This window comes from Nipponia nippon, unplaced genomic scaffold, assembly GCF_047370975.1.
Source record: "Nipponia nippon isolate SJK-2023a ecotype South Korea unplaced genomic scaffold, ASM4737097v1 scaffold_12, whole genome shotgun sequence".
NCBI lineage: Eukaryota > Metazoa > Chordata > Aves > Pelecaniformes > Threskiornithidae > Nipponia > Nipponia nippon.
In genome coordinates, this window is record NW_028262313.1 from 9,649,353 (window position 1) to 9,677,256 (window position 27,904).

The window sequence follows — 27,904 nt, forward strand, 5'->3', positions numbered from 1 at the left end:
GCTATTGACTCAAATTGTCTGTGTTGAGTAGTTCTCTCTGCTTTGATAATTAACTTTTGATCATTACTGAATTTAGCAGCTCTAGTCAGATGCGTTCATATCCATCCTCCTCAACTATTTCAGTGTTCATCGCCTTTAATCTTTGAACAAAATGATCTCATTGAGCCTCCATCAGCCTCGCTACTCAGTTAATAATTCCTGTTTCTCATCTTCATGACTGAGTTTGATTTGTTTTAGACTTGATGAGAGCTTTTGATTATTAATTTAAGATATTTCAAAGACAAACATGTTTTAAGAGTTATTTTTTTATCTTCTATTCCTAGGCCTTTACAAATAAGAAACTGGCTTTAACTCCACAATGATTCCTAAAATTCATGTATTAAAAGTACTATCTAGAAACAGAGCAGGTAGGAGGTCCCTGAACCATGATACATGTGCCCTGAGTGGGAGATGATGCTGCAAAAGATTGGAATGAAATTGGACTGGTATAATGTAATATTCAATGGGTGTTAGGAGAATTACATCATGGGACCTTTGCTAATTTTGAGCTTGAAAACATGCATTAAAATAATTTAGGATGATTAGAAAATGGAAGCCAGAGTGAACTAGACAATCATTCCACTTTAATTTGTAATTTCTTTCTGATTTTTTTTTTTACAATTATGGCCTTTCCATAATTGTGCCTCTGCTCTCTAAGACCTTATTTCAACAGCTGACTCTGGTGTTGAATAAGAAGGATGAAGATGAAGAATACATGAAAAGCAGTAACACACAGAGGATCATCCATCCAAGAGTATTTGCCCAGGGATGTTCTCCCCTGACTTTTATAACTGTGAATGACTCCTACCTCTTATGTTGCATTACACCTGATTTTGGCGCTAGTTGTTTTAGCATTAGTTCAAGAACCACCTGCACTATGCTTTACTTGATCTGCAGTGTGGATATACCCATAAACTTCTATTGTTAGCAGGTATTTTACTATTACACAGAAGATTAAAGATGGCCATAAGCACAAACTGCTTCCAGACTGTGCACAAGGACCGCAAAATGTGAAAAATGATGCTTTTCTTTGTCACTATCAATTACCAGACTGGCGTTTGGATAGAAAGAACCAGAAAAAGAACTCCAGTCAGCACAGCTTTTCTACATCACAAAGACCTGAGGAGAATGAACTGGCGAGAGGCTGGCTTAAACATATCAAAGTAAAATAACTGGCATCTGCAGAAGGCAAATAAGATTTTTGGTCAGATGTTACAGGGGAAGTGTCTGCTATCCAAAAATATGTATTTTCCATTGCATAACTGAAAATCCAGGATTTTCAGGAAACAGTATTTGATTTTAAGAAAGTGAGATTAGATAAAAAGCATTTTTTAAGAATGCCTCCTCACCCTCTTGATTCAGAAGCACTGATCAGCCACCTAAGAAGGCAATTGCTGAGCCTCAAAGAGTCTCTTAGGATGACACAGATGGCACTTCTTGCCATTGAACATGTTGGCAGAAGAAGGAAGGCTTTAACTTTTTCCATGAGCTGCTGCAAATCTAATTTAGGTTTATCTCCCAGTTTCTAACCAGCTCTGTATGCCTGGGTGAGCAGCTAAGTGACTCAACACAAGTAAGTTTACAACCCACCACGCTGTTCCTCTGTCCTGTAGGTATAGAAGAGACTCCTTGGGAGACCCAATTCAACAATCCAATAAAAACAAAGAAACTTTCCACATTAGTTGAGTTATATTTATAGTTATCTATCTATCTATCTATCTTCATAGATTATAATTTGTCTTGGAAGTTATATCATGCTCTTAATTATACAGAATGCCTTACTTATGATCCTAAGTAACGAACCAAAACCCACTACTTATCAACTGCAGTGTATTGTGCTCTGATTCTGGAATGATACAGTTGGTGCCAACTATGACCTCCTGTGGAAGACGAGAACATAGTGTGCAGCAAACAAACCATCCAGAATTGGGCTGGGAGTCAGAAAGCCCAGACCCGAGGGCTGAAGGATTAGTATGTGATGATACATGCATAAATATGTGTGTTGTGTTCCTTTTTTTTTTTCTTCTTTACTTCATTGGTTACACTCTCCTCTACCTGTCCCCTAATGTCAACAGAGGAGATTGTATTTCTTTCTAGCTAATTGCCTTTGACATGAAGTTGGCAACCTTGTATTTGAGATTCTGTGTGTGATGTTCCGGGTCAGTCTCACCTCGAGGACAAAAAGCCCAATGTTACCGTATCTAGGACCAAAAACAACAGAGAAGATACTCTCCTCATCACATCGTATTTTTAAAAAAACAAGTATTTTTCCTTCAGAAGCCAAACATGTGGTATGGATCAGCTAAGATCCATTTTTTGAAATATCAAGGCACCAAGCATGTGGTATCTAGAAATCAGAATGGTTCATTGAACTCTTGCTGTGTATGAACCACAAAGAGCTTCTCATCATTGCTTTGAGCAATGCAGTAACCTTCATGGCTTCACAGAAATGCTCAAGCATACTTGAAATACTAGAAATTTAATTTCAATTGGTGCAGTGGAGGCTGGGTAAAATGAAAACCAGAGTTTAAGTGACCAAATCTAAAACAGTCTGTCTGTGGGTTAGGAGTTACCTTCATCCTTGATGTAAGTGAACTGCTTTTAATTGAGCAACAACACAGACCTATCTGGGCTTCTGTCAGCATTTTTTCCCAAATCCCTATGTTTCCATCAGGCCAATGGTGGAAATCAAACTAAGGAAGTGTGCAATGAAAAACGTGGCCACTTCCCATTCTTGAATGACTATTCTGTATTTTTTTAAAAAGCGGAGAAGAGAGGTACACATAGTGAGTCTGTGCTACCCTCTGAGGAGTGCTTGTTGCTTGCGTAGACATAGCTGAGCTGCTTCACGTTAGCTAGTGTGGGTTCTATGAACATTTTTGCTTTTGTCACACAGGCTTCAGTTCACCCAGTTTCTTTGGTGAACTTTACAATACAAACTGTTATGGCAGTATAACTGACTTATTTCAAAGATAACTCACATAACATGTATGCTTATTTTAGGACTTTGGTACCAATGTACCTTGACAGAAGGACTTGAAATAGTGCCTTCCTTCCCCAATTATTTTGATATACGCTGGATTCTTTCAAGAATGCTTTCGATGGGAAGTTGCTAATTGTACTAATTTTGACTCCTCCAACCAACAAAGGAGAAACTGTAATATGACATTACAAATTCTCCTGATTCTACTTTTGTAGCCCTACAAAACATTGTCAAGTTGCTTTACAAATGCTAATCAACACCTCATGAAGTCTAGTAGATTTAAAGGCTCTGACAATACCCATTGACTCGGTCATTGCAGAGTTCTATGGCACAGAACAGAACTCCTGGCTAGAGCTAGGTCTGATTTTTCATAAGAATTGTTTTATTTGGAAAACAAATATACAGCCCTGGTGACAGAAAAACTTGGGAAAATTGTACTGAATGGTCCATGTTTAAGAAAAAAAATCTACATTGAAATTCTTGTTTGAAACATCACTTCCTAGTAAATAATTTGTTACAAATTCATTACAAATGACCTAGGCTTAGTGGATGATAATCCTATTGTGAAAATATAAAACATCTAGCTAGGAATAAAACTCAGCATTTGTCGTTTTATTTACTGATGAGTCTTCTAAAATGTGTGTTTGGTTCAACCCTCCAGATGGCTAATAAATCAAAAAAATCCATTATTTGTTGGGTTTACTCCATAGCCGCATTTCAACATGTTAATCATGTGATTAAAAACCTCGAGCAGGCAAAAGAAACAGAGAAAAGGTCAAGAAACATTTATAAGAGAAACAAAGAGTCTTCTCTAAACTTCCCTCAAGAAATAAGCAGCAAAACGCTAGACTCGAACAATATCCCGTGACCTTGTTGTGCAGCTGCAGTCTCCACAATCTCTGTATTCCTCAGTTTCCCAGTTCTGACAGAAGGAGAGTCATTCTTTGTATCTCCATCCCTGAAAGTCACCTGAACAGTGCTGATATTTTGAGGTCTTATTAATGAGGTGTACTTTTAGTGCGCACTGTCCAATTGTTACTTTTGCAACGTTCACACGAGTTGTAACTTGCTGTGTCAAAATGGAAAGGAGGATGGACAGACATCTTGCAAACAGCCCCTTGTACCCCTGCTCATTTGCAGTTTATGCCCTTAGATTTTCCTTTGTGGCAAAGGCCTTTATCTCCTTCCTTCAGGAGTCCAACCTATCCTTAGTCTCTTCCCTACTCTAAATCAATGAATAGTTCCCTAGGCTTGTGAAGCAAAAGGGCAGAGTCAAAGAGTACCAGCAGCGGCAGCGCTGGGAAGATGTGAATTGATGTTGCTATTGTTCATGCCGCCCATTTATTTCCTGTGCAGGACTAAAGACTTTAAGGATTTTAACTTATACTGAACATTACATCTATACGTAATGGTAAATCTATTGCAAACAGGCAGCAGAGGTAACAGAAGTAAACACACATAAAATAACTCTTTGCTGACCTTGGTCTGGTTTAGCACATTACTCGGATGACTTAGCCAATTACTAAATTGTACAGCTCCAAAAAATATACTTAATAGTATTGCCATGAAATTGGTACTTCTGTAAAGCAGGCATGCTCTCTGTGAGAGCACCCTGCCCAAATCAATTGCACTGTCACACTGTGCTCCTGACCTGTCCCCGCGAGCAGGCAGAAGGTCTCTTCTGGGAAGATTCATCCTGCCGGCACTGAATGGAGCACCTCCAACCCCAGCAAACCTTGCAGAATTCATTATAAGAAAAATTAAGGTTTTTAGTTCTCATTACTGTTCTCCTTCTGGAATACCTCCAGGGGAGATCAACTTTCGCTTCTTCTCCCCTTATTCTGGCTGACAGAGCTAATTACTGGATTTATCATGCCCTTTTCATCACCTACTTCACGCTTGTTCTGGCCACCTATGAATCCCTCCTTCAGCCTTCTGCCCCGCCCCCCCCCCTCCCCGAGTCTCAAAGCCAGCACTAGCACTATCCTCTACTGGTGTAAAAAACTCCCAAGAATTTAGATTTTGAAGTTCACAGACGGTTGCTTGGGCTTTTACAAAAGAGCGACACTGCAGATGGCCAGTGTAAGAAAGCCAGACACTTTCTTTACCAAAATGCTTCACAAGGCATTCACGATAAAAATCACACTCTCCTTTTGAGGAGAAAAGGGAGATAAATGTTTCCTATGTGGTCGGATTAGTGAGTGTTGAGCACTGAGATGGCCTGCAGATATCACAGACTTCAGATTTATTTTTATAGGACAGTATGGTCAAGTCTGGCTTTTCTCTTAACAACAACAATGCTGGTGTCAATCAATTATCTCACCTGCTGCTGCCTCTGCTTGCTGCCAAAACAATACAGGGCTTTTGCATAAGTGGCATACAGAGCAAGAGGCCCTTGGGAAATACATTTTTCCTTCATGCTTATAATAAAGACTCTATCACAAAAAAACGTGTGCACAAGCATGCACACACAGAGTATGTGATCCGTCCTGTGGACTGAAAGCTGCTTCTCCCTCCTCCCTCCTACCCCAAAAAGGCTGGCAGATCTCCAGCGTCTGGTCCTTACGGCCGTACTGAGGAACAACTGGCCTTTCCACCTCTATTTAATTAGTGATAGAGGCATCAGGTCTTCTTAAAGCTTCTCCTTCAGGTGAAGGATGTCTTATGGTATGGCTGACAGAGCCTGGCTGCTTCAGGCTGGTGGCATGAAAAACTAAACCCAGGAGAAGCACGTGTTTAAGGGAGCGCTGAGGGGCTATGAAGTGTCTGCTTACTTGTGGGGAAGTGAGGAGAGGACTTCTTGCAGCTGTATTTATCCATCTTTTCAACTAAGGCATTTCACTCCCCCTTTGCTGAGGAGGGTGCCTGCCTGCCTGCCAGTATTTTCTTTTCCTGCATTAGTTTCTCTACTGCAACGGAGGGGTTTTGAGGCACTGAGCTGCCACCGCATACTAGGCAACCCATGGAAAAGGCAAATCAGTGGGAGGGATGGGGCTCCTCCAGCTCCGGTGCTGGTCTGGGCAGCTGCTGCCCCAAAGCCCACGTTAAAGCATGGCTGCAACCTGCAGGGAAAAACTTATGGTTGTTGATCTGTAGTACCGTGCACTCTACAGCAACCGTTTGTCCTGAGGGTTGTATTAATCCCCTTCCTCACTGATGGATGACCTCCACAATAACAGCATGTGCGGAAACAATGACATGAGATTCCGTGAATTTGAACAAGTTAAAAGCTTTTGGTAACACTGTGTATTTTAGTCGTGTGCAATGTTTATCACTCATAACTGCAGCAAGCTCAGCCCAGATCTCAGACTGGTTACTGAAAGCTTCTGCTGATAATAAATAAATATATGATATGAACCTCCGTCACTACCATGTGAATTATGACCTTAGACATGTCAGCCATCAAACCTCTTATTACCAAAGATTTGTCTAACAGAAGCTGGAGTATTCATTTTACACAGTTGATGATATATGGTTGTTTCAACTAGTGTTATGCAGAATAAAATAATTTGAGTATCTATTAAAATGGACCGAGGTAGCAAGAGGAGACATATCTTCACAAAAGGATTTTTCATGGTTATAGACTGACAAAGTTGGAGAATGACTATATTATCCTAATAGCTTCTGTTTTCATTAACGGCTTAATGAAAACATTTCCCTACAATTATAAAACATGACCGTAGATCTTAAACACAGGAACGTGGGTTCTTTAGCAAAACACATGCTGCTGTGGCTACAACTGATGCTGCATCACCCTGGGATTTCAATGGAACCCAATGACAGATAAACTGTTTACATCAAAAGACTCCATGAAAGTTATTTTGCACCTAGTTTCATCCTAATCCATCTGATTTTTCTATAGCTTTGACAAGATGACCTCTCTCACTGTGTGTGCAGTATTGATGTCATTACTGAAGAGCTGTTCTTCAGCCTTTCTGCTGCTAACAAAGTAAATGGAAATGCAGAGAAACCTTGGGCAGGTAAACAGCTTGTTCAGGATCCAGCTAAAAAATTACAACAGGAAAGAATATCTATTGTTACAAGGAAAGCGGTCACTGTTCCACTTGAAAAAGTGTTTACGTGATACAATGAAGGCATACTGTGTCTCAGAATTTCATAAACTTTTAAAAAATTTAACTTGAGTAAAGGCTTTGAAAGGTCAGTATGCATTACAAGAATTCAAAGCTCAGCCTATGGTCGATCACCTTTTTAGCTTCAGCTACAAAGTCAAACATTTTGTATGTAATTACCTAATACTAACCTAGCAAAAAAGAATTATGTTTGTGTAAACTACAAACGACAGAGCAGGGCCATGGATTATATGCATGTCTTCTGTTTGTATGGTTATCAGAGAAGTGGCAATAAAGTGGCAATCATTAAGGGAAGGAGGAAAAAAATAGAAAAGAAAAACATCTTATTGATTTGTTCTGCCAAAGACACTATATACATAAAATACTGAAAATGGAGCAGGTCTGTAACTAGTATCAAAGTTTCTTTGGTTCAAAAACACACAGAACGCTAGCAATGTGCTTTAAATTAAGTACACGTTTCAAAGGTTAACAGGACTATTCCTTAGGCAGAAGAACAAAGAGGAGCTGGTTAAAGAAAATTTGGTACACTACAGCTACTTAAAATACTGTATCCAGGCACAACTCATTTGGATGCCTTTGAGCTCAAAGCCAATTTGAAATACACAGAGGTGCTTTAAAGAACAAAAATACTAACCTGTGTTTTATCTAAGCTCTTTTAGCTGAATCGAGCTACTAATTAAAAATCTTCACTACTCTTCCTAATTTCTGATTTATTTTTTTAACAGAGTAATAGAGCCATCTAAAAGCTCAGTCCTTCCTCACAGAAGAGTGCTACCATTAGCATCTCTGAAATGCCTTGTCATCTAATGGTTTTGCTAATAACATGTCTGTCATCTGCCTTGACTGTATCTCTCGTAGCCAATCTAAAAATATTGTGCAGTAGGACTTCCGAATGCAATACTGATGCATATGCCAATGCTCCTCTCAGTGTCAATACTACAAGAGTTTACAATCCAGGCAATGCTTAAATGTAACAATATCTCTCAAATAACACATTAAACAGATGTGTACCTGGTATTATAAATATGTGACATAAAAATCTATTGGGTTGGTCAGTATGCATATTAAAAACCATTCAAGTAGGTCAAATTGTGGATAACTTAAAACTTTAAAGACAGCAATTTCAATAAAACTGTCAATACAATTTTCTTTGTAAAAACATTTGAGACTGATTATGCTGCTTATATTGAAAGAGAAACACAAGGTCTATATCTTTAGATCTTTTATTGAACTGTGAGCACAGCATCAATAACTGCTTCTCAGCTGTAAATGAAAATTGATTCCAGATCTAACCCGTCGTTTTCTGTGTGTCTTTAATCCCAAATCACCCGCAATAAGACATAAGAATCAGCATTTTGTCTATGGGACAAAGCGTGTGTCATATGGCCAGCTCCAAAGTATCTACACTGAAGATACTGTGGGGTGTGTTTACACGTGTTAGATATAGGCGATAACTGCGGTCTCTCCAAGCGAGGCCCAAAAAGTGATGACGGGAGTTTGCAGCTGGAGTGGAGTGCCTTGTAACTTGCCTCATGCTCTACTGCAAAGGTCAATACGGTCCAAAGCTTTACAGATCTGAAGTCTGAAGGGACCTGCAATGAAGATCTCGTTGGACCTCCTGCACATCACAGACCAAAGAAATTCACTTGATAACTTCTACATCAAACCCACAACTGCCAGGAGTCTAAAAGGAGAGGGAAACCACAAGGTTTTCATTGAATTTGCAGCAGTTTGGCACTAGTAGTTTGGATTTCCAGTCAGCTCTCACTTGCTGAAGCCTCTTAAGCCCTCTGGGGTGAAATTAAAGTGTATAGCCTCCTTTCAGGAATCCTTTTCTTGGTGACAGGTTGCTAGGCCATCATCATGCGTGCCTTAATTCTTTTTGGCTGAACCAAAAAAGACCTAACACTTACATTAAGGATGGTTCTCCAGATCATGTTTATAACTCTTAAAAACAATTCCCAGTTATTCAAAATCCTGTTTGAAAAGTGAATGCCAAAAGTGGGCAGCACATTCAGTAACAGCCCTGCTAATCCCATCTATAGAATAAATACCTTCCACTGACTTCAACCTGGTAGTTCTCATCGTATCCAGAAATCAGGCTCAACTTCTTAATTATATGACTGACCGGAGCTATCATGTGTGTTGGTTTTCTTCTCAGCAGTGAGGAGAAAAGGAAGGAGATGTTTAACACCTGAAAGAGCATGAGGTCCCCAGACCCCTAAGTAAATGCAATACAGATCAGAAAAAAGTGTGCTCGTTCATAGGAGTGAGAGAATAAGACAGAAGAGCTTTGTTTCTTGCAAACAACCTTCTAACAATCTTCCACCATGACAAATGGACTACTGGTAGTCTCAGAAGACAGGCTGATAGATCAAACTCTCTCTCCACATACCACAGACGTTCACTAAAAGTCGGGATGAAGGTGCATTTATGGATCAGTGTCACCACCACCTCTGCCATGTAAAGATTGAAGGGTGCCTAGCAATTTTCAAAGGACAAATCCTAGGGCTCCCTACCGACGACTGTTCTCAAAGAATTTCAATTTCCTTGAAATACGAGTAGAGATAAAGATAACAAACTTGATTTTTACACACTGTGTTTTTGTTAATAAAAATGAGTAAATGCCAGCTCACACTTCACATTGGCTGCAAGTCTACAGCAAAAAAAAAATCAGAAAGATTGTAAAGAAAATGATTCCATTTCCTTACAGAAATGTTGCTTAAACTGTTAGAATGGTTTTGAGCTGAGAGCTTTACTCTTTTCTCTCCCTGTCAGAATGTGCACGTGTGTACAGCTGAATTACGATGGTCATTTGACTACAAAATCTTTATGTTAAAAAAAACCCAAAAAAGTATTTTTCTAACCTTGGGCTCCACAGCTGAACATTCAACATTGTAAAATTCACATACTGTAATTGCCTTGATCTGTCCTTCATGAATGAATATTTTATATGCTTTTTGGAAAAAAATATTTTGCAGTGAAAAACCATTGCAGTTACTTTGTTGATGTTTATGCGTCTGACCAGTGGGCCAGATCAACCTTTCTTTCCATCTCCAGTCCTCTCTCTTTAAAGAGATACGGCAGAAGCTGCTAAAGCGTGAAGGCACCGGTAATGCGCGAGTGATGCAGCACAGCCATGCTGCTCAGCTTTGCAAGGCCTTAGTCTGGAATGCAGCATGTGACAAAAATCTAAAGGACGGACACATATGGTAATTCATTCAGGAAACCTAAAAAGCTGCGGGATTCTTTCCTATAAGGTGTGTAATTTTGTCTAAACCTTCTATTTGTAATACAAATAAAAGATGCAACCATGCATACATGGGGTACATAGGAAAGGTGAAGGTTTCCCTTGAAGTGCAGGGCATTTAAGAAATATGCTCAGTGTGCTTCCTCTCCAGACAGTTCATTTATGTTTTGCGTGACTGGAAGGGTTCATGTTTGCAATCCCTAAATATTCAGACCATAATCTGTTTCTTAAGAAGTTATTTGGGAGAGCTTAGGATATTTGAATCAATTCTAATCACTTAGAGTGAGATGAAGCTCACGCTGCCAAAAGGAAAAACATTTTCTATGTACTATAAAATTTTGAGAAACTACATGAACGGTCCTTATTGTGCTCTCTTGTCTCTCCGCAGCTTACGCTGTGAATGGTATTCCTGGGAAGTCACATGGAGTTTCGGTGCAGTCTGAGGCTTCCTACAGCTCGGGCACATCACCACCACACAAAGACTCAGGCGGCAGCCCCTGAAGTGGGAGCAGTGTGACATGGTTCACGAGCATGACGCTGCTTTTGGGTAAGAGCCACGCATGTACCACATGGCAGCAATGATGTTTTGAGAACTATCAATACTCCACTGTGGAGCGTAGACATAACCATGTCTTTCCTGCTTGGGATTAACAAGAGAGATGATACCTATTCAAGTCAGCAAGGGCTTTTCGTTTAATGTCAGCAAATGCTGGTCCAGGCATTTGCTTCTTCATTCAGCAATGATACATGATTTCATCTTAGCAGTGTAAATTGTGTAAATTTGGAATAATTCTACTTAAGTCACTAGAAAACTACTACTGTAGGAAAACAAAAGTAACTCCTACCTGATAATATATTTCCATTTCTATATTCTGGGCATCTCAGTATCACAACATCATTTTACAGGACTATTTGGGCAAGGTTCCAACAGATCAGGAAACCTGTTGGTTTCATAAGCCACTGTGTTTGTACAACAGTGCATTGCACAAGTACAGGCTTTTGATCCTTTGGCTTCAGATGAGAGCGCAAGTCTATCTTGGTGCTAAAAAATACTGACTTGTATGACTACGGGGTCAACAGACACCAGAAGTTAAATCTTTCCTGGCGTGACCCTAAAGGATGGATTAGATAGGTTGAAGGAGAACATTTAGGTGGTTTAAAAATAAATAAGAAAGAAAGATTGACCTATAATTAAGATTTCCCAGGCTGAACAGATGATCTTATGCTGAATTATAGCATTACCTTCCTCTCTATTACAGATGTTTACACATTTGAACCTATTGCATATATAAAGTAACTTGAAGGATGAATTTAAGCTGGTCTCTTTTTTTTTCTGATAAGATTGTAGAGAATATGAATTTCACCAGCTTTATTTCCCAGCATTATCCACAAATATTTATAAAGTGGGAAGGATAGAGAATGACATGAGCCAGTTTTCTGAAAATGATTCTTCATCAATGTCCCAAGCAGGCTGAGAGACTTTCAGTACTGATTTACAGCTACCCACTGAGGATTTTCCCTCTCACAAAAGGGACTCACTGGGTTACTCACTATGGACTCCCAGCCCTTTACTCACTGACTGGAACAAAACTTAGTGACCCAATCTTCTCGGGTGCAATTGTACAAATGAAATGCAAAGTGCAAACCAACTCTGCAGTTGTGATAGTGGTCTGATGTTGTCATTTTCCATCCACTTCCAAAAAGGTCAGAAAATGATTGCAAAACAAGTGGAGGCTGTTCCACAGTTAGTCTGGTACAATGGAGGACAGAAACTCAGAGCACATCAGCTATTCCTGGGTGATGCCATGTGCGGTCTCTTGTTCCAAGGCTAGTAAGTCATGTTTTGGTTTAGTTTAATCCACTTCACAAAGTTAATTCAGCAAAACTGACAAAACGCATTCTTATTTAAGAAAAAGTTTCCTCCCACAGAGGTTCTATGCACAAGCAAGATTTAAGCTAATGGATTCTGCAGCATCCCAAAATGGTTTTGATGCAAATATAGTAAACCAACAAGCAATCACATTCAACCAATGAAACAACTTTTTCAGATTATATGGTCTATGCACTTATATCAGATGTATTTACCTGTTCACTGTCGTCTTCATCACTGCTGAGTTTCAGATCATCCTCAAGCATTCTGAAAAAAAAGAGAGACAATACAGAATTACTTTTAATGAATTAACTTTATACAATGGGCTGAATCTACCCTTCAGCAAAGTCAGAGGAAAAACTCCGTTTCAATTCAACAACAGCAAAATCAGATCTGTGATAAGTAAACTGATGAATACTCCATGTATGTATGTATTAGTCCTTCTGTGTGATGCTAGGTAAGAACGAATGACTTTCAGACTCATCCACCATAAAGTTTGGCAGTCAGCTCCTCTTCCATGTCCTCTTTTATTTGCACATCGTCTCATGGTGATTAGTCCATATACACCTATGTGTATTTCTACATCAGAAGGTGCGAGGGAAATTCAGCTCTGAAACTGTTAAAAACTGAGAAAAAGTCCTCTATGTTTCATTCTTGATCTAGGGCATCACTGATCTTCTCTGAGGCCGGTACCAATCCCCACCTTATCAAACTGAGAATGCAAAGTGGAGAATAGCAAGAAGAGGAGGAGCTTGTTTGAGGTTTGATGGGACCTCACAGCTGTTAGTATCTAAAGGCATTTTCCAAGCTAGGAATCTGCTAATTCATATCCCCATTTTTATTTTTTTTTTTAAATACAGGGAAATCTCACATCACTGCTCCCTGCCCTTGGTTAAAGGGGAAGGAAACTCCTAAAAGATGTGGCTGTCCCAATGCCTCCTTCCTTTCCTTTGGCAGAAGAAAGAGTTGAGTAATGCATATTACTATATTAAGACTCATATTACTTCTTTTTTTTTAATTCAAGACTTGGGTATGGCAAAACATGTGGGGTAAGAAACCATATTATTTGCTGTTACCTCTTTGCAGGAAAGGTCTCTTCTTTCGAGGTCTGTCTACCTAGAGAGACATGACTAAATACACCCCTGTACAGTTTCCCATATATTCATGCTTTTATCTGGTGGTCCTCCTCAGAGCTGATATTCCTTTGGGCACTTTTCTACCTCACACCCATCTTTTCACCTTGACAAATTCTCTTATCACAGGATGACGTACGAATGAATCGGCACATCTCACCCAGATCCGCTGTGACAGCCACTGAAATTGCCGAGCTTCCTCTCTCCGAGCCTGGGCTCCTTTACCCACGGCAGGAGGCTCGCAAATTGCAATTACTGTTTCCTTTCTGCCTTGATGGAGACTGAAGTCTATGATTTTTTATTGTCAGCCTTTAAATAACTGTAGCAATCAATGGATGTTCTGTTAGGAAGTTTTTTTTGTTTGAAGACTACCAGTGAATCATGGAAGCCTCCTGGTATAAGGAATTTTAAAGAGGTGACAATAACCCCAATGTGGAAATATCAGAAGGTTCAAAGCCCTGCTGGTGCTCTTAAAAAGAGAAAGTGCAAGGGGATCTTAAAACCGGTTTGTAAGTCATCTGTCTTTCGGTGACCTCTGTTGTCAGGCAGCTCAGTGGTTACAAAGTATCTGGACACATAACTACTAGTCATTAACGTCTTGATAAATGGCAGATGCCTCCCTGTAATATGTGAACCCATAAAAGTAAGACTGTAGCATGGATAAAGAATCTTCTAAAAGTAAGAATTTGTGGTGGGTTGACCCTGGCTGGATGCCAGGTGCCCACCAAGCCGCTCTATCACTCCCCTCCTCAGCTGGACAGGGGAGAGAAAATATGATGAAAGGTTCATGGGTTGAGATAAGGACAGGGAAAGATCGCTCAGCAATTACCGTCACAGGCAAAACAGACTTAACTTGGGGAAAAAAAAATAAAATTATTACCAATCGAATCAAAGCAGGATAATAAGAAATAAACCCAAATCTTAAAACACCTTCCCCCCACCCCTCCCTTCTTCCTGGGCTCAACTTTACTTCCTATTTTCTTCCCAAGTGGCACCGGGGGACAGGGAATGTGGGTTGCGGTCAGTTCATCACATCATCTGCCGCTCCTTCCTCCTCACACTCTTCCCCTGCTCCAGCGTGGAGTCCCTTCCACAGGAGACAGTCCTCCACAAACTTCTCCAATAAGGATCTTTCCCATGGGCTGCAGTTCTTCACGAACTGCTCCAGCCTGGGTCCCTTCCACGGGGTGCAGTCCTTCAGGAACAGACTGCTCCAGCATGGGTGCCCTGTGGGGTCACAAGTCCTGCCAGCAAACCTGCTCCAGCCTGGGCTCCTCTTTCTCCATGGGTCCACAGGTCCTGCCAGGAGCCTGCTCCAGCGCGGCCTTCCCACAGGGTCACAGCCTCCTTTGGGCATCCCTCTGCTCCGGCGTGGGGTCCTCCACAGGCTGCAGGTGGATATCTGCTCCACCATGGACCTCCATGGGCTGCAGGGGGACAGCCTGCCTCACCATGGTCTTCACCAGGGGTTGCAGGGGAATCTCTGCTCCGGCACCTGGAGCACCTCCTCCCCCTCCTTCTTCACTGACCTTGGTGCCTGCAGGGCTGTTCCTCTCACATATTCTCACTCCTCTCTCCGGCTGCAATTGCTGTTGCACAGCAGTTTTTTCCCCTTCTTAAATATGTTTTCCCAGAGGTGCTGCCACCGTTGCTGATGGGCTCAGCCTTGGCCAGTGGCGGGTCCATCTTGGATCCAGTTGGCATTGGCTCTATTGGACGTAGGGGAAGCTTCTGGCATCTTCTCACAGAAGCCACCCCTGTAGCCCCCGCCACTACCAAAACCTTGCCACGCAAACCCATCACAGAATTTTTCCAGAAATATTAATCTTTAGCGGCCTGGGCTTTGGTGATGAACAGGAACTTTTAATGTTGTTTATCCAGCAGAGACATTCATTTGTTTCCCCAGTGTCATTACTTGCTGTGCTATTCTCAACGTACCGCTGTACCTCGGTCCATCCACAGCCCCAGACTGTTATCTGCAAGTCTCATTACACACCAGAAGGACAATACCCGCAGGAAACCGAGACCATCTTCATACAGGACTATATCATTCTGACTCTTAACTGTAATTCAATCCTACACTCCGACTCTTAAACCTACATCTCACTTTAATGTGTAAATTATCTACTGCTTTAAAGCAGCACTACTAGATAATGTGCTCTATTATTATTTTTTAATGCAGATCTAAGAGGACATAATGCAAAGGATCTTTTCATGTACGAAGCCCAAAGGGTGATGTTTTTATTTTCTTTCCAGCTATCCCTTTTTTTTCATTTGTTACAGGTTAAATTCCTTTTTGACATATCCTGGCAGAAATAAACCAAAAAGGACAAAGGAAATTCCATATTGGATAAATGGAAAGAACAAAGAAGAAAACATAAAAAAGAGAAATGAATACACTTACTAAACTAACCAAACAGCCATCTGAAACGGCTGATTAATAACTGTCCTCACACAGCCTATACTGCAGACACTTTCTAACAAGTACAGTAAGAGCAAGACATGTTTATTGAATATTGAAAAATATAAAATGGATATAAAACATGATTAGTAGGAAGGACAACTGTTAGAGTTGGTTTCAGATAAACTAAATATGCAGGATTTATGAGTTCCCTTCAAGAGACTAATGGATGTTTAGATGACTAGAGAGAGGAAAAAAAATTGGATTTTGGTATTTCTTTAGCAGCTCCAAGCTTATCACTTGGAGTATATAATTCTTCTTAGCCTGTTCTGCTAAATGAAGAATAAGTCATCCCGTTCAGTTACAAAACTCAAAGGTTAAACAACTAAACCACACAGCTTCTAAAATGCATCACACTCTCCTGGCAGATGGAATAATTAAAGAGAAACTGAGTATGGTATCAACAATAAATATATGGTAGCCAGAGAAGTGAGGGAATAAATTAAAAATACACAGTATGTGCAAATGAAAGTAGAATGCTGAAGAGTTCAAATAACCTGCTCCCAGAGGATATTGGTTGGAAGAGGTAATATTTTACAGAAAGCAGAGGACTAGATGGTCTTCCACAATTTTAAAATGTGCTTAATATTCTGAAGACATAGGTCACAGTAGCTTGTACCATTTAATGTTTCGATTAACTCTCATTTATAAGCAAGTAGCATCTGATCACACTCAAAGCCCAATAAGGGCTTTTTGAGATTGCCAGCAGCCTTAATCCAAGGTGACTATTTCACCATCATGTCTAGAGAGGTAACCCATTTCGGCTTCAAAGCCCTGAGACAGAAGAGCTCTGTACCTTCAGCTCTCTCAAACACTGTCGGGATGGTTTGATCGTGAAATTAGGCCCTCTCAAATGAGAGATCCCTGTAAATACGCATGTGATCTATTCTGCTCTATGTAATTGTTAACCTCAGAAACACCCAGACTGGAGATTAGAGAGTATATTTGTTATGAAGATCAGGTCAGCTATTAAATAAAGGCCGACTTGGTGGATTTGTTAAAGTTACAATGAATACTGTCAATGAGGGCAAATCAAAGAGAAAACTGCTTGTATCAGAAAGCTATCTCCAGAGGTGTTATGAATTCATTTTATTTCCTATTCTTCTCTGACCCAGCTGACATTGTTATTGAATATACATGTACTTGTTTGTCTTTTCATCCATAGCTAATGCAAAACACCACTTTAGGGAAGGAGTGGGATTAAGTAGGATTTTTTATTTCATTATTAGAGCAATGCCATTTACTGTAACAGTTGAAGTTGTGTCAGCACATTTATTATAATCTACAATTTTCAGAGGTTTATAATTTGGAATCAGAAATTATTGCAAAGCAGAAACGTCGGGACAAAGCAACACATTTATCTATGGTGTAAGTAGGGGCAATCTCATTGACTGACTACAATACCCACCTCCTCCAGGGATGAATCGGCTCCCAAAGCAGATTGTTCCTACATTACAAATTTAACTACACAAATGGCTGAATGAGGGCTTTATTAGGATGAGTTTTGTAAAAGTTGCACTAGAAATAGCAGCAACAAAATATTATTTTTCGGAGCCTTCAACTTGTACTGGGTCTCAGAAGATGATAAGATGGACCAAAATCAAAATGAGCTATTTTTATAACAGTTTATTATTATTTTGGCATAGAAAGCTAAATTTTTATCTTCTCTCTTAGACTCTTCATGCATTTTCCAAAAATATCATAAAAAAAATGCCATGATAATAAACCAGTTTAAACATAATCAGAAACCCTTCTGTATCTGTTCTCTTAACAGACAATGTCAAAAGATTATGCAAGTCCCATCATGCCTTCTGTTTCTCAGTGGGACAGACTGTTTTATACTTTTTTTCTCTCCATGTTCAGCATGAATGAGTCACGGAGTCCCTCTAGCCACTCCAAACAGTTGTTACAGCATGAGTTACTCGGTTAAAATATAAGTCTAAGCACGTTTTTTTTAACTGCTTCAGAGAAGCCATGAATAGTGAGAGGACAAAGCTGCAAAGCAAGATGATCTAGGACTTGATGAGACTTTTGGGGTCACTGAAATAGGTTTTCCCACCCATCAGTTTCGGGAGGAGCAAAGGCAGCAGAACCTCAACTTACTGGGGTGTCACCAAGCTCAGCTGCAGGCACACTGAAATGGGACTTGGAGCCCATCCCTACTGTTGAGTTCAGCAGGTGTTTTGTGCACGCCAGACCTGCTGGTTTGGGATCCTGTGAACGTGCAAGTGAGGATTTGATTAGAAGATGTGAGATAATATCCTTCCTGAAAAAGGACTATCATGATATAACTCAATTTCAGATATTTTTATAGAAGACATTGAACTTCTTAAAGGAGTATTTTCACAGCTCAACATCCTCTTTTTGCTTTCATATATAATGTATTTAAATGCTTTTTCCAAGTGAATAAGGTCTGGATTGCCAGTGAACTTCCGAGAATGCATTTCTTCCTGCTCTGGTTGTGTAGGGCTATGATGGGAGTACGCTGTGTTTATAGTAAGATAAGATGTTAGAGGTTCGGTGAGACAGCTTCATCACGGAGGAGGCGCTTAAAAGGCAGCCTAAATAGGATCCAGGTTCTGCACTTCTAACTTGCTCTGGGGTCAGTTCACCACTGCACTGGAGCTCCACTCAGATGTAAAAAAAAGCCTTGTGGGAATAAAAAGGATGGAGAAAAGGGAAGAGGGGGTTGAAAGCAGACAGCGAAGAGAATACTGGGCAATTCCCTAATCCTGAGCTGCCCAGAAAATTAACTTGCTCATGTCAAACCACATTTGTACAAAACGCGTATCCCATCTGGGTCATATCACAACAGACACAAGTGTTGCTTCTGCAGGAAGGAGGACAGGCAATGGCGCTAAGCAGACATACAGACATGCCATTCTTTTCTTGCCAGGTTTGTCTCTGGTAAAATGGGAATATATTTGTAAGATTCCTGCTTTTCAAAATACTTAGCCCATCTGTTTTTGTAAATCTGTTACATTGTCCTTGCAACCTCAATGGGCAAACCACGCTTCTGTCCCATTAGTGGGGCAGGATGTATTGCTTAAATTTGGCTGAAAAGGCGAGGATGAAACCGTGCCTAGTGACACAAAAGACAGAGAAAAGCGCTGATAAGGAGAAGCAGCGGCTGGTACGGGAAGCATACGGACGATGTGGGTGCTCTCCAAGGAAAGAGTTCCCTCCTGCTTCAACCTTCCACTGACACAAAAGGACAATATTAAATGGAGGTTTGTGTGATTTAGATTGGAGTAGCATGTGCTACAACTAGTTATTCTGTTCGATATTGAAGAGAGAGCTTAGACTGTTACAGCAAATTTCACTTGTGATACTTAATAAGACTTAAATCCAGAACAGGCAGGAATCAAATAAATGTCTTTGAAGTGAAAAAAGTAGTAAATTGCCATCCTGAGCTACGAAGCCCTTGTCACACTCTCGTTTGCAGCCATACCTATGAGGAGGGAACACTGTCCATGCGACTAGCAACTAGCACTGAGACGCAACCTTTCCTACCCCTGAACTTTCATGAAGTAAGGCCATCAGTGCAACACAATCTATGCCACTTTACCCAATGGACTTAATACAGAACTTGTTTTTCATTTTCCTAGTGCATTTCTCTGTAGTATATAAGACTTCTCTGAGAGCGGTAACTCAAAAGGTATCATGCAAATGACAAACTGTATAATAGAATTCAGATGTATTTCAAGAATGTGTTGCACACACTGGAGGAAAATTTTATCATTTATCAAGGGGGAAGAAGGGGGCCTATGTGTGTGAAAACTTCTAACAACAGATTTCCCCAGAGAAGTTTATAATAGAGTGGACAAAAAACCTGGGGAAATGAAAATAAATGGCAGAGTAATTCCAAAGGAAAAAAGAAGATCTTTTGTTTTAAAACATCCCATCGATAAATCTTGAAACCTGATATTCATTCTTTTGCTGAAATGTGCAAGTCATCTTTAAAATATTTCCTCTGAGATATTGTAAGAGTTACGGTAAAAGAAAATCTCAGAAGATTAAATGGAATTTACAAGCACCATTTACCTTAACAGTCAGGGCCACTTGTCCAGGAATTTTATACATACTTAAATATAGTTTATTAATTTTTCCTTCTCCTCATGCACCATTTTCTTTCATTACATTCTTCTCAATGCTGAGGTCAGTCTGGCCAACTCTTACTCACAGGAGTAATTTCTACTCATTTGAGTAGTTTCAGTGGCCTGAATAGGACTAATTTGCTTAAGGATAGATCAGGTCCTCAGCCTCTGGCCTGAAATTGCCTCCCCTCAGAAAGAACTGAAGTCAAGTTTTGTGTCTTCACAGGCAAAAAAGCCTGTGAGCAACAGCGGTACCTGGTCTCTCCCCTCCCGCAGGAGAAGGCACGCATTAGCCTCGTAACACGGTCAGCCTCCCTCTGGCCCAGCTGATGGAGAAAGATGGTTTGCTAAGAAACACTCCATTTTGTGTTGTCACACTCAGCCTGCCTTAGTGTTCCTGGCACCATATCAGTAATTAGTGTAATTACAGCTGGCGAGAGAGAAGTAACCCCTGTGGTTATCTATTAGGTACCTCACAATCACAGAGTGCACTTCATTACTCATCTCTCCGTATCATCTCTTAATTTCAAAAGGATTAAGCAAAATTAATTCTTTCAGTAGAAGAATTTCTTTATCTAGCCATCCATTAATCTCTATGTATAAAAAGCTCTTCAAGGCAACTAAAATATTAAGTTGATACTAAGTGCATTATAACTACTGCTCTGTTGACAGGCATTTTGTTTTTCATTAAAGCTGAGACAAGAACTTTGGGAGGAGGGAGAAATCTACTGCCAAATTTTATCTGTATATTATAAGCGTAGATGGAAGTTTGTATGTTTAGCATGAATAATACTGTAGCACGTCTAATAACTTCACATTCATATTGAGGTCCAATCCTGCTCCCAAAGAACACTTCCAATAGAATGGGAGCAGAATTGGGTCAAAATATTTTAACAGCAGTTTAAGAAGTCAGAAAAAGCAGTGTCTTTTTGTTTCAAGCTGGTGAGTTGATATTTTTGTCTCAGTACCACTAATACCACTGTTTATGCCTTCTGTCTAGAAAAGTGCAACCTCTATTACAGCGTGTCTCCCTCACCGTCCGATGACTCCTCAGTACAACATACCTCTCTGTTTGGCAAGGCCTGAGAATGATGTACCATTGCAACAAAAAGCAGGGGGGTGAGAGAAAGAGAAAAGAGAGACAAGAACAGAGAAAAGTATGGGTCCAGGAAAAATACGGGGAGGGACTAATAACGGTTTCTAAAAACACCAGTGCAAAACTTGTATTCTTGAAGTTTTTGAAGAAAACAAATGAGGACCCCACCTCTTCTGGCGTGCCAAATTCTGCCAGTGTGCACAAAGCTTTTACTATTTTCCCTTTGATCAACTACAACAGCTGCTATGATTTGGGGTTCTGCTATCTATCAAGAGCAACATATAGTCCAAGAGGCATTTCTGTGATACATACTAATTTCCAATACATTCCACATGAAAAACACCTGCTTACTGCAACCGTGTTTGATTAAAACTGTCTCCTAGCCAGAGCACCAGTATTTTCTCTGGTAAACAAGCCTTCAGTTGGCATATTTACACACAAAGGCTTTGGGAACTTAGCGCACAGTTAAACAATGATTGATAATTCTATAGCAACTTGCAAAGGTGACTTTAAAAAATCATACCAGAAAATTAATATTAGAGAGTTGTTCAACATGGAACAAATAATATAGGACTGGCTCGTGTATCCAATGTTCTACAGTGCATATGGGAGGACATTAATTTTATTCATTGATTATATTATTTTATCTTTTATTCCTTTTTTAATCTGGTAGCAAAGTGAGTCCTTCAAGGAGCTGTTTGATGAGCTGTCAGTACCAACATGACATTCACACATCTTCCTCTGTGCTCTGTTTTCCCCTCACATAGACTAATCTCATATCTGAAGAGCAGAGTTCTTTTGTTTCTGCGGATTGGAAATTAGTTGTGTCTGGTAAATCTTAAGCTTCAGTAACCTGGTCTGGAGCGGAAGCAGCTTTTTTGTTCATTAAAACCTTTATACTGATACATTTTTGCAGCTCTTTCTGCCATTTGAACTATTTGCCTCTAATTCCAAACTGCTGTCTGCAAAGTTCCGTGTCACGGAGAGAGACTGCACGTCAGTGTTAGCGGCAAGAATGACACCGAGTCCTCAAGGCGCTTTACAGGGGCAGTATGGACTGAGATGAACTCTGCTCCTCTCCAGCATGGGTATTAGGACTGCGCGGAGCTGGGCAGTGGGGTGATGAGGAAGAGAAACTTGTCCAGTGCCTGCTATGGGGTAAGGCTGCACGGCAGCTCACCAGTAGCGCCAGTCTGTTCCAGTCTGTGAGCTGCAATGGCACCCACAGCCCTTCCACACCAGCTGTGTGTGATGTTGGGACTAGTATCCGCCTGTCCCCTCCCAACCACAGCCCATTCGCAGTACCCAATGAAGGCAATGGGTGTCCTACACCTCCAATATGCAGCATAACGCACACAGAGGGACCCCTGCCTCCTTCTTCTCACTGCCCTGGCACAGTCCTGTGGCAGGGCCTCAGGAGGATGGGGGTGGTTTTGCAGTCTTCCTCTATAAGATGAGTCAACTTTATCCACACTTCACAAATAAGGGTGGATCTGAAAAGCCAAAAGAGCCTCAGAGAAAGCTCTGAGTGAACAAATCAAAGCAGCTGCCTGGACCTTGGGTGCTGAGAACAGGGTGTCAAGTAAATAAAAAGTTCAACAGAGGACAATTTATCCCCAGTTCACAAATCATTTCCCTACTTTAAACTCTTTTAACCACAACAAGACCCAACAACCTCTTGACTACAATTAACATGAGAACTATCTCCCTCCATAGCCTCCATTCCTTAACAAGGTCTTTGAACAGTGTTCATAGCCAATATATGTTTATGCCCTGAAACCAAACACAGGTCTGCAAAAGGGTACTGCTCAGTTAATGCTTCTCCAGTGCAGACATCACCTCCTATGCGTTCACAGCACTCTAATGTGATGGGGGAGCTTTTCACTCAGTTTTCATCGCTTAAGTGCACGTAGAAGGAAAAAACAATTTTGTCTAGTAAAAACTATTTCTGTCTAGTATTAGGCCCATCAGAGTTTTCCAGCTCAAACATGGATGCCATTAGGGTCATGTCTTGGTTAAGGAGACAGGGACAAAAGAACAGAGGAAGCAGAGAACAAAAATCCTGTAAAAAGTAGTAATAGAAAAGTGGAAAAGAGAAGGCAGAGGTGGAAGAAAAGGAGGAAGAAAATGCCAAAGGCAAACTAAAACCAAGTATCTCACTGTGCTTTTGTAGAATATGCACTTGTGCCAGCCTTGCTTTGGAGGAAGAATAGAAGGGATAGGAAAGGAGCAGATGTATGTTTTTTTCTTCCTGATACAAAGCAGATTTTCCTTTAGTAGAAACATCATTTTTTAACTGACCGTTAGAAGAAGTGTACTCAAATTACAGTGTTTGCTAATGTGAGGAAACTTGCAAACTCCTAAAATGAACTCAAGAGATCCTCAAAAGCTCAGGCACTGTTGGGATCTGCTCAACCCTTCACAGAAAGGATAAAGAGTATTTGGCAAGAAGCAAGCTGAAGGCAAAGCCTGCCAGTTTCTTTCACAACACTAGCCTCTAGAAAAGCTGCAGTGTGACCAATGTCCTTGTATTTTAAACAGTTCAGTGCAAGTGGACCCTAACTAATCAGATGAGTGGAGGAATGGCAACAAAGACTCTCTGACAGTGATCTCAGGTTGAGAGGTTTTTGAATCCCTGGGGTCAATTTGTCCTCAAGAATGAATTGTCCGGGATGAGTGTCCTGTAACCCAATAAAGGGGTCTGGCTGCTTCATTTCAGTGCAAATGAACAATAACTTTATAAAACTGTAAAGTATTTATTTACTTGTTCAAAAGGAAGACTCGAGATGTTTAATAAAGACTGGTAGGGGGAGGTCTTCTAGTGGCAGATACTGAAAAGGCAACGCAATGCAGCCATGCCATGGTTTTCAGTGATGTTTTAGGCCATGGAGAATGGGAGCTTTAGCTTCAGAAACGGTATTTGTTCATATGGAGAGAAGTGAAATTTGTCACGTCAGATTTTTAAAGAATGCTTTAAGCTTAGCGCTTGACTTAAAGAGAGATTTTCAGGGGCATGCATTACCAAAGCAGGATTCCAAGAGGGGGTGCAAGTCCTGTGTAGTGGCCTGCTGATGGTGCACGGTGAATAAAGAGCAAAGGTCGGCCATAAAGCAAGTACCAGGCGCTTATGTGTGCATGAGAGAACTGACTGGGGTTTTCAATGCCGCAAAAGCATTACACCTGTATGAAATACACTGCTGGACTGTGCCAGGTACACAAGGCAGTCCAGGGCTGATCAATCAGCAAAATCCTGTAGAAAGCAAAGATAAGGTAATCTTGGGGAAGGTGAGCTTTATTTTCCTGCAATAAATTTCTGATCAGTTTTTAAAGCCACTTCTCCTGTAGCTGCAAAATCCTACATCGAGAATCCATACCTGTCCCACAGATCTGAAACAAATTTTGCAAAGAGAAATGAATCTTCAGTAGGGCAGTTCCCTTCTAGCCTTAAATGAACATTCTGTGGATCAATCTAAAAATGTAAAACCAGATTAATCCAAGCAGTACTAAAACTAATATAAATAGAGGGGATAAAACCAAGCAAGACTAAAACTAATATAAATAGAGGGGATAAATGAATAAAATACTTAAATGATTTCTGAATCTGGGTGATTTATAAGGCACTGAATATGCATGATAGAAATCAAATACCAAGCACAGTCCTGAAAACACTGACTCATGCAAGTAATCCTTGCTCCTGCAAGCACTATTTTTCAGGCTCAGATCCAAACACAATGCCTGACACTGCTTGCTCTGATAATCACTCTAAGATAAACAGATATGAATAACTGCAAATACTTCCAAGCATTTCCTTTCACTTATAATGTAAAAAGAAAAATTAGAGGATAAAATGAAAATGTATGTTTCCACTTCCAGATTTCATACATCATTAATTCTGTAAAAATATATCCGTCTTCATGCTGATACTTCTCCTTGCTTGGCAAGCTTGAAGAATGCAATATGCTTGATAACCTGATTGAAAATTTGATCCTATTGTTTAACAAAATGAGGATTGTTTCATAAGGGGCTCCACCATGTCTGTGCACATTTTCCCCTAAGTAACAGTGTAAGACTTGTATTTCCCCAGACAGCTGAACATTTATGTTGATGTACTTGGCTACAGATCCAATCTTGCACTGGCTGTAATACAGGAGAATTTTCCTCAGCATTTTGAGTTATGGCACTGAAATAATTTAACAGTGCCTTCTGTGCATGTTAAACAAGTTTTCTGATATAGTTAGCTCTTACTGAAAGTTTGTTTACCCTATAAATTATGCCACATGGTTAAACCACACTTTGGCCTGAAATCTGCAAAGGTTATTTTTTTCCGTATCGCTGAAAATGCTGTAACTCTGGAAAAGCTAGCATTTCCCCACATTCACACACACCCCACGTACAAATACTCTCCGTTCTTTATATTCCCTAGGAAGCCCAGGTTAGTTTTGAGCTGCCTGCTAATTTGTGCTTGCAGAGCCCTCTCCATTGTTAGAAGAATGAAGCTGGGAGGAACCAAGAAAGAAATATTCAGTTATTGGTTTAAAAGGTTACAGGAGAGATACCCACAGATGCTGTTTATGCCCAATTACTGAGAGCAAACCCTGCAAGTTACTCTCATGGTTCTGATCCTGGTGAGAACACGACTTACGCTGACATTTCTGAGATCAGGAGAAAGACGACCTCCTTTAGCAGCTCCCTGCTTTAACGTCTCTCTCCCAGAGGTCATCCTGAGACCACTCTGGTCTTCCTTTACCACAAAGCCTTTGAGGAACATTGTGATTGATTCTCTGAGAGGCAGGTTAATATTCTTTTCATACTCTCAAACTCATTTAGTTATGAGATGAAATGCATGTTATCATTATAAAAACCTCGAGAAAATTCCAGAATATCAATTTTTTGCCTCTCTTTTTGTACATTTATACCAGGCCCGGCACCTGGTTTCTTTGTCCATGACGAGAGTACCTCACTGTTATTATAAAACAAATAAACAAGAATATTAGTACATAAAATTGATAAATGGACACTAAATCTGTTCTTCAAAGGGCAAAACCTAGGGGTGATGCAGACTAAACTTAATTTCATTGATAAAGCCTAATGACGTCATGACTTTACAAAGAGAAATAATAGTATAATAATATGTCAAAATTGTCAGACGGGATCAGACCTGTGGTACATCGAGTTCTGCATCTTGTCACAGGAGACTGTGACAACTGTTCAATGAAACAATTTGTTAGTACTGAATTATTGTTCCGAATATAACTTGAATGAGACGTTGGTTCATTATGCTTATGCAGCACATATGTCTCCCAAAGTCTTTATTTCAGTCTTTTTTCAGAATCTCTTTGAACCCTGGCTCCACTGTTGGCAGCAACCTGAGTCCTAATTGTGTGCTATGTAAGAATCTATTTGTTTTCCTTGGCTTTCCGAATTTCACCACGGAATGTTTCCTAGCATTTAAATTGTGAGAAAAGGAATGGGAATTTCACAGGATCTAAGTGGGTCTAGGTGCTTGCCTCCCATTAAATTTCATTAGGGTTTCAAAACTCGATTTTCTATCAGGACAGTTACAAGGACATAATGTGCCTTTTTCCCCGTACTATTACTTTTGTACTTTCTCGTCTTACTTTATACTCCTGCTGTAGCAAGTCTAAGTCTTAGTGACAATTGTCTTCTGAGGAACAAGCATGTACATTCAGCTTCCGTCTGACATGCAAGCTGCAAAGCCTTCCCCACTTTTGCTGAGTTTTGATGTTAGCTCAACGGAAAGAGGACGAGTCCCACGAAGAGGAAATTGCACGATACACCTTGCACTTGGTGCGCGGGCTGTTAATCTACACACTAATCCAGCTGATACATATGGTTAGGTAGTTGGGTAACTATCAGGGCACAACACTACCTTTCATCTCCTAAGGTAAAGCAAAAGTTATGTCTCAAATCCAATTTAAATTGGTGCTCCCTTGAGCTCAAAGATAATTTCTCTCTAATCCTCTTCTGGTTGTCTGTAGCGTAACCTTCAAAATCTCAGATATGACACTGTAAAAAAATGATAAACTCATAATTTTCTAGTACAACACCTAGCTATTTTTCCTGGTGGCACTACGTTCCAGCTGTTATAAGATTCAAGAATTCTTCAGTCGCCTTGAACTCTGCATTTATTTTACTTTTCCAGATTTTTGCCAATGAAAATACCTCAGCACTGCTTGAAGAGAAAATAATCTTGTCAGTTTTATTGTGCCGTATCTGAGATGATGAAGGTCATGCTAACTACAAGTCTGTTCCAATTGCTACGGGGTTGGGTGAGGTGGGCTTTTTATTTTATTTTTGGTTTTCCCCTTGCTCCTACCACAAAGTAATAGGGATTTTCCCCTTTCATTCATCTTGCCTTTTGTTGTTTTTAATCGACCACCCATCAGTGCCGAATTGCCTTGTAACTGTCTGCTGAGCTTTCATTTGACAGAGATAGCTGCTATTGTTAACACGAGCCTTCACTTCAGCCCATTTAACTTTCCTCAGTTTGACAGCTTCACAATAGCCACCTTCCATCTAAAGAAAACTGTGATTTAGTAGAAAGGGAATGTGGGACAACAGCCTGATCTGTCACTCAGTCTCCAGTGAGCTCTCTTGGAATAAAGTTCCCCCACAAAGCCAGAGGATGAAATACTACACGAAAATAAGACGGTCATGAGACATGTTCAGTTATATATTCTGGTAAAATCTCAACAGCAATCACACTTAAAAATACAGCCCTTTCCTGTCAGTAATACCTTGTGCTGGGCAGCAAAGTAAATATTTTGATTGATTTTAAATTTCCATTTTTTACTTATATTCCAGACCAATGCTTGACTTTTTTTTCCTCTCTGTTATTCACCTAGTAATTGTTCTCAGATTGA

General features: G+C 40.3%; 1 protein-coding gene across 3 annotated transcripts in view; it reads right to left on the bottom strand.

The window, feature by feature from the left end:
- Nucleotides 1–27,904, bottom strand: part of AFF2 (ALF transcription elongation factor 2) — a 346,574-nt gene that overhangs the window by 80,665 nt on the left and 238,005 nt on the right. For all 3 annotated transcript variants that reach the window (XM_087748704.1, XM_087748703.1, XM_087748702.1), the window contains exon 8: nt 12,449–12,500. In XM_087748704.1, coding sequence (XP_087604830.1) covers nt 12,449–12,500 — 52 coding nt within the window. The remainder of the gene's footprint in view (nt 1–12,448; nt 12,501–27,904) is intronic.